The 9,993-nt window shown below is 43.8% G+C and overlaps 1 protein-coding gene across 2 annotated transcripts in view; it reads right to left on the bottom strand.

Moving 5' to 3' along the window:
* The window catches only part of SAMHD1 (SAM and HD domain containing deoxynucleoside triphosphate triphosphohydrolase 1), a 56,703-nt gene extending 49,552 nt beyond the window's left edge, over positions 1-7,151 (bottom strand). For both annotated transcript variants that reach the window (XM_043987266.1, XM_043987265.1), the window contains exons 1-2: positions 6,895-7,151; positions 2,538-2,598 (exon numbers count right to left, since the gene is read on the bottom strand). In XM_043987266.1, coding sequence (XP_043843201.1) covers positions 2,538-2,598; positions 6,895-7,096 — 263 coding nt within the window. In that variant the 5' untranslated portion in view covers positions 7,097-7,151. The remainder of the gene's footprint in view (positions 1-2,537; positions 2,599-6,894) is intronic.
* Between the last annotated feature and the right edge of the window lie 2,842 nt (positions 7,152-9,993).

The following is a 9,993-nucleotide window of genomic DNA, read 5'->3' on the forward strand; positions in this document are numbered from 1 at the left end:
CCACATTCTAACCAACAGAGCTAAACAGCCACTGCTGAGAGTGTCAGAGGCAGGACCCAAACTTGGGTTTTCCTGACTCCAAGCTAGCTTCCTATTCACTGCACCAAGGCTGTTGTTACTGCTACAGTTTTTACAAAATATATTTTATGGGGATGGTTAGGTGTTGCAGTGGACAAAGCAACATCCCTGGATTCAGGAGGACCTGAGTTCAAATTCGACCATCCAGCCACAAACACTTGACACTTACTAGCTGTGTGACCCTGGGCAAGTCACTTAACCCTCATTGCCACCCCCCCATATATATACATACACACCCCAGTGGTGACTGGAGGGAGAGAAAAACCTGATATAGGCTACTTTATGTCTCTGATAATAACACCACTGTCTCACAATTATATCACCTTTTAAGGTTTACAAAGTACTTTCCTTCCATATAACAACCCTGTAAAGGTAACTAGCACAATGAGTATCACCTGACTTTGTAGAAGAGGCCATCTAGGCCAAGAAAGATAAAATGATTTGCCTTGGGGTCACATAGCTAGTGTTGGAGCCTAAATTCAAATCTAGGTCTCTAGCTCTCACTTTCCCCATGCCAAATCCATCTCCTCTCACCCCCTTTATCTGCCCTGACCATTTTAGCAACAGAAACAGAAACTATATCAATAAATAAGATAATAAAGACTGATCACTTGTCTTATAGCAAGTTTTAATTTGACCATTCTCTCTAATACTCCAAAGAAGCAATATTGCACTGGACTCTGGTGTGGAATGTTAGCACTGGGTGATCTCCTTAGCTCTCATCCGTCCAATCATCATGCAAATGGGTTCTAGATCTAGTTATCCAGCTGTGGTCCCTTCTCCTGAGCCCCACTTCTTCAGCAACACATCCAGTTACTTAATGGACTTTTCTAGTTGTATGTCTCTCTCTTAAGACACCTCAAGACTCTACATATCCAAAACAAGTCATAAAGCCTATCCCTCTACTCTGTTTCTGTTCACGGCATCCCAATCTATCTAGTCATCTAGGCTTGAAACTCTGAAGTCATCCCTGACTCCTCAATCTCTCTCAGCCAAAAAATCCAATCAGCTGACAAGCCTCATAAACACTACCTCTACACCACTCACATTTCTATCTCCTTCTCTCCATTCACATAGCTAACCACCTCAGCTGAGGCTCTCATCCCCTCTCACCTGAACTACTGTCACACCCTTTTAAATGGTCTCTCCTTTCCAATCCATTCTCCAAACAGCTGCCAAAGTGATACAGTCCTAAAACGTAGGTCTGACCATGTCATTCTTCTCTTCAAACTCCAATATTCCCCTAGAGGTCTATGGTCAAATGCAGATTCCTTTGTTTGGCTTATAAAGCCCTCCATGACTAGGCCTCAAACTATCTTTCCAGCTTTATCATATATCACTTCCTTCACACACTCTGCTCTAGCCAAACTGGACTCCTATCTCTTCCTCACACACAAAACTCCATCTCCCATCTCTGTGTTTTGGAATGATCTGCCCTGACACCTAGAATGAACTCCCTCCTCACCACCACATCTTATAGCCCTATTAGAGTTCAGCTCAAATACTACCTCTTAAATGAGGCCTTTTCTGATCCTTCCAAGAGATGCTAGTGATTCACCTCCAAATTTACCCTGTATTTATTCTGCATCCGCTTATATGTTGTCTCTTCATTTATTTTTTCTTTTCTATCTCCAGTGACTGCCTGGTTGCCCAAGGTTAGACTACTGCCAGTAAACAGAAATTCTCTTGATTGTCATCTATTTCCTGCTCCCAAACTATGGCTTCTGTCCTAGGCTCTCTGTAACTTTCCACAACACCATAAAGTGGAATAAATTTGAAATACTGGGTCCCTAACAAGCTCTTATACACCAAGATTACTAGCCCTGGAGGAAGTTAACTCCAAACCCTGAGGAAACTGCTTAAGAAGCACATTTGAATAGAACCAACGACATCGTAGGTGAGTCTTAAAAGAGATTAGCTAATGATCCTAGGATAAAACTACTTAAGCATTAGGTACAACTGAAACTTGCTAATGGCACTTGGTTTTCTTTCTCCCAGAATTAAATTACCAGCAAATTGTTGGCTTTTCAAAACATGAAGATTTAAAATCAACTGCTAACCAGGTGGCAACAGAGAAAATTTAGATGGAGTTTCCAAGTATTTAAGATATGTTTGCAGTCTCAGGTCTACTTACAAATATTTTCCCCTATCATCTTTGTACATAATCTGTTGCTCTCTAAAATAAGTCAGAATAAGGTCATTAAAAAACATTTACTCCATAGCAATATTCTTCAACTAAGAAAGACCAGGTTGAAAATATATTGAATTGTCATTTCTCCACTGACAAGCTTCTTCCATATAAAAAGGGAAGTTTCTATGAAGACATTACCATGATTTTTTCTTTTATTCTGTCTAAAAATTAAAAACTCAAATAACAACCCCCCCCAAAGCAAATAAAATCTTAAAAGGGAATTAGGATAGTGTGCTTTGATAAACTTCAATATAAGCAATAATCTTACCTTATGCCAGATTTTTCAAGTGATTCATCATGGTGGGATAGAGAGCCTCTGTTTGAGTTTTCTATGGAAACATTTTAAAAGATTAATATTTTAACATATCTTAACATATCCACTAAGTAAAATGTGCTTAAAATGTAATTTTCTGGAAAAAATTCACTAACTTTGATTTATGTAAAATACTTACAAGAAAGTTTATCTGCAAAATGTAAAGGAAGGAACACCAAAGCAACTGTGATTATAAATACAACTTAAAGAATGTTGTGTTTTTGCCAATGAAAGGTAAGGGTAAGCCACATTTATCTGTTGGTACTTCAAAGCATAACTACCATCACAGACTGATGTATTATTATTTTTTTTCATTCATTCATTCATTTATTTTATTATTTATTTGGTAAGGCAATTGGGGTTAAGTGACTTGCCCAGGGTCATGCAGCTAGTAAGTATCAAGTATCTGAGATCACATTTGAACTCAGGTCCTCCTGACTCCAGGGCCAGTGCTCTATCCACTGGGCTACCTAGCTGCCCCTGTATTATTATTTTTTAAAAGGCAGGAACAGTAAAGCACACAATCCTGACTTTTGGATGCATCACTTTATACACAGGTGATTCTACTATCAAGTCTTTGCCCAAATCCTACAGGGATTTTGCCTGCTTCCCTTAAAAAAATTTTTTTAAATTTTTTCTATGGTGGTTTTATTGTTGCCTTTTTTTCAAACACCAGTTGTTTCCCCTTAACATTTCCTGACCTCTCCTTGTAACAAATGGAAAATTTTAATCAATGATAACCAAAAAAATAACCCTAACAGCTTCAACTTGTATTGAATTCCATATCCATAGTTTTGAGAGGGAGATATGTATCACTGTCAGTTTTTCAAAATATCATTAATTACAATCTGTAAGTGTTTGCTTTTTTACAGCTATTGTTTATACAACGGTAGTCACTGTAGTTTGCTCACTCTAATGAGAGAGCAATTGGTCCCGTCAATTTAAAGGCAGCAAGACAGGAGATTATTACAATGGTATAGGAAACAAGTAATTAAGTGCTAAACTAAATCGGTAACTAACAATGGAATGGGGAAGAGAGGATGAGTGAAAAAGATATTGAAATAGGGTAGCTCTAAAGACAGGACTCAGGACTAATTGAAGTTTCATGCCTGGAAGATCAATTGGCACCACCAAGACAAAGAGGGCATCAGAAGACTGGTCTGTAAGATTCTGGAAGGAAGATGATGTTTTAGACATACCAAGTTTGAAATGGCATGGGAATATCAGAGTAAAGGGGTTAAGTAAAGCAAGCTTTGAGCTCAGGGTGATGGTAAGACATGGGACAAAGATCTGAGTCATCCATATTACTACATGAGGGCACTAGAATGGATGTGGTAGGGGCAGCTAGGTGGTGCAGTGGATAGAGTCCTGGAGTCAGGAGTACCTGAATTCAAATCTGACCTCAGACACTTAACATTTACTAGCTGTGTGACCCTGGGCAAGTCACTTAACCCCAATTGCCTCACTAAAAAAAAAAAAAGAGAGAGAGACTATTGTTGGGGTGGCTAGGTGGCATAGTGGATAGAGCACTGGCCCTGGATTCAGGAGGACCTGAGTTCAAATCGGGCCTCAGACACTTAACACTTACTAGCTATGTGACCTTGATTGAGCAAGTCACTTAACCCCAATTGCCTCACAAAAAAAAAAAAAAAGAGAGAAAGAGACTATTGTTTGGGGCGCAGCTAGATCGGGAAATTGATAGAGCACTGGCCCTGGAGTCAGGAGGACCTGAGTTCAAATCCAGCCTGACACTTAACACTTACTAGCTGTGTGATCCTAGGCAAGTCACTTAACCCCAATTGACTCACCAAAAAAAAAAAATTTAAATTAAAATTAAAAAAATAAAAGAGGGGGCAGATAGGTGGTGCAGTGGATAGAGCACCAGCTGAAGGAGGACCTGAGTTCAAATCTGGCCTCAGACACTTAACACTTACTAGCTGTGTGACCTTGGGCAAGTCACTTAACTCTCATTGCCCAACCAAAAAAATAAAATAAAAAAAGAGACTATTATTTGCAGATGGTTCTGGCAGAGAGAAAAGAAGTTTAAGTACGTTTTTCCAGGCAGAAAAGACTAGCCGCTGGTAGTATTTCTTTGGCACACTACACATTGCCCAGTACAAGTGCTAGGCATTGAGCACTAAATAATCAAATATTTCTCTAATGGAATACACATAAAGAACATCTACATTAAATTCTAACAAGCAATGGATTACATACTCTTATTTGTTTTAACTATTAGCATTTAGACTGGGATATAATATCAAGGACACCCTCTGTTCTGGAAACACGAATTAGTCTATAGACCTTTCAAGTCAGTAAAGTGGCATCTCACTCATTGCAAACACCATTTTTTTTTTTAAACCAAGGGACAGAGGGGTACTGGGGGGGGGGGGAGGGAAAAGTACAGTGAAATAATCAACTCTGGGGGAAGGAATTAGGAAAGAGTAATAACTTAAGAACCAACCCCAGAGTCCTAGAGCAGTAACTGCTCCCAGAGTTCCCTAACCCCTAAAAAAAGGGTTTGGGGAGAGAAAAAGGAACTGAAGATTTGGGTTGGACTGGTTTCCCTTCCCCTCATTGTTTTTAGGGCCCCACCACAGGAAGGGCTCTTTCTTGGCCATGCAAAGATCAGAGTTGCAAATCATAACCAAACAACACTAGCTTCCACTTTTGGTAGAGGCTTTCATACCCAACTTCAAAAAACTGAGGAGACTGCAAAGCTTGACAAGGAACTTATTCAAAAGTGGTTAAATAAGACGCTGAACTTTAAGCCTGCACATTTCAGCCATGACTTATATTAAGTGCCTAAGCCTGGATCTGGGTTAGACCCAAACCAAAGAGAGATGGAAACAGGATATCAAAGAAAAAAAAAGTCTATGTGACGAATGGAAGCTAGGGAGGAAGGAGAAACAAACATCTTTTAAAGCACAACTTCTTATGATGTGGCATAGCTGTAGACGGCTAGGAAACCACAATACCAGCTTGGTGCTCTGCCGAACAAAAGATTGGTAGTGGAACCACTGTTTTTTCTTTCCAAGCAATTTCATCAGCATCGGAATCCCTGTAAACAACAGGCCCAGCCACATTCAATGGGTAGATGCTCAGGCTGTAAATAAGTCCATGTAGCCATAAAACTTGTCACCATTTATTATTTACCAATAAGGCAAATGACCCAATTACCACCTTTCAGAAGCTTAGGAGCGCACAGCTTTGTACAAGCTTGGCACTAACAATTTGTCACAATCCCAAGAGAGAAATGCCTAAATTCTTCTCTTTTCCTATCCTCCAGGACTAATCATTAGGCCACTAAGTTGGCCCCATCCTCACAAGTTCACCTGTGCCTTGGAACACACTGCTCAGCCAATATACCTCGATGACTCCAGCACCCACCACCTCTAATTATTGAATCCTGGATTTAGTTCGACAAACATTAACTTTACTACATACAGCACTGTTTACACCCTTTTGGGATGCTTTTTAGTCTACTTGCCAACTTCAGGAGACTTCCCAACTCCAAATTTCCCTCCCCACCTCCAATCTCCCCCTACAGCTTAGTAAGTCCCCACTCAGTTCTGGCATTCTGGGCATTGGTCAGGTGAGAGGCCAAAGACAACGTTCCGTAGAGAAGGATAGGGGATCTGGTTAAGGGCTCCCGCTAAGGAGTCAAATGAAGGGATGGATGGCGAGAAAGGATGAAGAGAAGTTTCAATGGGGGTGGTGATGGGGTGAAGTAACAAGTATGGGGAGTCACTGACCAAGTCACTGGGGCCTGGAGGGAGTCAGAGGAGAGTGGGAGGGCTTGGGGGGGGAGTGGTGGTCGCCGAACCCCGGTAGTGTGCGCCACTGAGGAAGCAGTTTCAGGTGAGGATGGTGGCGGGGCGGGGAAGAGTCGCTGACCAGGTCACTAAGGAACAACAGGGGAGGTCTCTGGGGGGAAATCATGGGGTTGTGGGCAGAGAACTAAGTCGGGGGCTGGGGGAATTCCCTGAGGAGCAGGTGGTTGCGAGATGTTCTCTGACCAAGTCCTGCAGTAGACGCAGAGGTCTGGGGAATCGCTGGAGTGGGTGGGAGGAGGTGGGTTAGCTGATCAGGTTATGGGGACGGGAAGACCCCTAGAGGGGGTGGAGGATAGCTGGCTAGAGAGGGAGTAGGGAGGACTCCCTGCAGGGGCGACCGGGCAGGGGGCGTGGGGCTCCCCGGGATAGTGGCTGGGAGGGGGTCGTTAGGCGTGACTGGGGAGCTGGAGCGCGGAGCAGATCGACCCTCCCGGGGTTGGGCGTGGCACCATCCGCCCCCCATCCTCGCTGGCTACCTCGGATGCAGCGGAGCAGCTTGGGGTCGTTGAAGCCGTGGTGGCTGAGGAAGGCGCACAGCCGCTCGGCATCCCAGCTCTGGGGATCAGCATCGTCCTCGGGCTCCACGCCTACTGACTCGGCCAGCGCCGCAGCGTGCTCGGGAGTGGGGCTAGGAGTCCGGCTGCGAGCACGTTTAGGGGGCTTCCCGCACACCCTCATGGCCTTTTCTCAGCAGCAGCCACCCGCTGAGTTCCAGGAGCCGGCTACTGAGCTGAACGCGCAGGCGCACAACTACCCCAGTGAGGGAAGGCCACCCCTTCACCTTCCTCTAAAGGCTAGGAGAGGATAGCGCCCCGCCCGCCCGGAGGGTGGCTGAGCAATGACTAGAACGGCCGCTGTTCCAGCTGTTGTAGCGACCGCAGAAAAGTGTGCTGCCTTTGAGTTTTCTGTAGTTGCAGAATCTCAGAAACAGCCCAGGACCTCAGAGGCGGTCGGGGCCAAACCATATATAAGCAAAAGTCTCTGCAACATCATCTAGCCTTTGCCCCGGAGCTCTGCAGAGAGGAGCACTCACCACCCGAGGCATGTACTGACACAGACTGAGGCAGGGCTTTACCTTTATGTTAATGAATTTTTACTTATATTAGAACCCTACGTTTGCCTCATTGCAACTTCCACCCATTATTCCTGGTTCTTCCCTCTGGGACCAAGCTGAACAAGACTAAGGACTCTTCTGCATGACTATCTTCCAAATATTTGAGTGAGTGAATATAAATATTTGCTACTTGCCAAACTCTCCCTTAAACCCAGAGGATACGAATATAAAATTCAGAAAATCCCTTCAAGGCTTATATTCGAATGGGCAGGAGACTGCACATAGAGGTGGGTAATGGCCAGGGAAGGGAATTTTGGCTTGGAAAAGAAAGCCCTGGCTTGGTGAGTAGACGCATAGGAAAGTCAGTTGGCACTCTTTTCTAGAAACAATAGTAGCATTGATTTGGTCGTGGTTCCCAGAACAAGAGCGGGACCGAGGGCTAGGGAGAGCAGCAGGCTGTGGTGGCTGCAGCACAGTTAGCAAGAAAATGACTGGGGTACAGGGCTAGGAGAGGTGTGAAGCTTGGTCCAGTCAGGGACAGCTGGATACAGTAGGCCAGGTGACTGCTTAGTCTCCTAAGCTATTGTCTGTCTTCCCTAAATCTTCTCTCCTCCGACCAATCCACAAATAGCATGACTATCCTTGTGTGTGGTCGTGGTCGAGGTAAAGGTATACTTCATGGAAGTTGAGGAAATTGATGAATTGAGAAACCAGGGTATTTGAAGGGACATCAACATGTAAATTGAAGTGCCCTAGAACTGAGAGGCTGACTGTGAGCAGTGTACTGAACTGGAGAAAGCAGGAAGAATGACCTGGAGGCTGGGAAAGAGTAGGGAACTTTGCCCCTTGATGGAGGAGACTGCATTTTCCCTAGGAATTTGTGAGGGAAGACAATCCTCTTCTCAATAATTCTTGGGAACTCATTGGCTTCTGGTGAGGAGGCACCCTAGTGTGCAGCTAGTGGGTGCAAAGAAAGGGGTCTCGGGGCCTGTTTTAAACCCTAGTCCCTAACAGAAATGGACCCTCCCCTTTTTCATCATTGGTCCATTATTCAAGGGTTACAATCTACACGCAAAAACTAGCTAATCTTAGTATTCCCATCCCTAATCAGTTCTTCCTTATAGGACATAACTCAGGAGTGAACCTTATTCTTCCTTATATGGACACAACGCCGGAGCAGACCTTATTGAGACCAGGGCTCCTTGAACCATGTGATTTTGTTGCCAGAGGGGGAGGAGGGGATCTGAGACCTTTGTCCAAAAAACAGGTCAGGAGGAGTAAGACTGACTGTTATATCCTCATTGAGAGGAGACAACTACCCATTTTCTCACAACTCATACAATCGTTCTAAGTGCCACCCTGGGTTTAGGGCAGGTTTAAGTTTCAGGAGATGAATTCAGGGTTGTCGAAAGAGTCCATCCCTCCACTCAGTTCTGCCTTATACAGGAAGCTACATTAGTCCAAACTTATAGTACCATCTTAAGGTTGAGACCCCAGCCCCAGTAGGAAAAGACCTCAAAGTTGCTGGCTACTTTCTCTGACCTGCACAATCCATGTGACTCATAAATTCCAACCAATAGTAACATTTGGGTTTGTTTCTTATTCTTCCTGGTTGCTTTCCTTTTCCAGATCCTTTGATTCAGTGTTCTGCTGCCTCCTGATTGGAACAAGGATGTTTTTCAATGCTGCTGCCTCCAAAGTTGCCATCTGAATCCCTTTGCTGCTCTCAGCTCCAGCACCAAGCTCAGTAAAATATTACTACTCTAAGAGTATGAGACAACCTTGGCCAACATACCTCAGGGCTTCTCAACACATTTCAAGCTCTTTTTAGTTAGTAAACTACATCTGGCTGAGACAGAAACAGGCTACTTACTTAGACAACTGCAGAGCGCCTGTTCAAACATGAATTCCCTCTTTCTTATTCTAGGTAGAATTGGAATGACTAAATTCCACTTCCCTTTACCCTACAGGGCTTAAGCTGGATTCCCCCTACTCCCTAGCTACTACTAAGTAAGCATCACCCTTGAAGCCAAAGCCCTGGACCTGGGAAAAACACCCCCTTTTATTCTTCTTTTTGATGCTCACCTTTCTCAAGGACATAACTACTCTTTTGAAACCCAGCCAAAATACCTGGAGACTCTGGAAGACTCATAAAGGCTCTAGTGACTGCTGCTGGAATGGGAAAATGCTGGAGGCTATCAGAAGCATCGCCCAAGGGCCCAGCCTGCCTCCTTGGGCTATTGCTAGAATAGCCTTTTGTAACACCTATAGAAAAGGAAGTTTGTTGTTATCGTTGGAAGGTAAGTTGGAAAGAGCTGTGGAAGGGGTCAGAATGAATAAATAAATAAAAAGCACTTATTAATCACCAGGAATACAGGGAAATGTAAGTGAATTCAAAACAAAAATGTTTTGGTGATTTACTTGATTGCTCTCTTTTGGGGAGCTTTGGGAATAGGAATACAAAAGAGAAATAGTCCTCTTGGTGCTTACATTCTAATTGGAGGAGACTTGTCACCTGAAT

Source organism: Dromiciops gliroides, chromosome 2 (genome assembly GCF_019393635.1).
Source record: "Dromiciops gliroides isolate mDroGli1 chromosome 2, mDroGli1.pri, whole genome shotgun sequence".
Classification (NCBI taxonomy): Eukaryota; Metazoa; Chordata; class Mammalia; order Microbiotheria; family Microbiotheriidae; genus Dromiciops; species Dromiciops gliroides.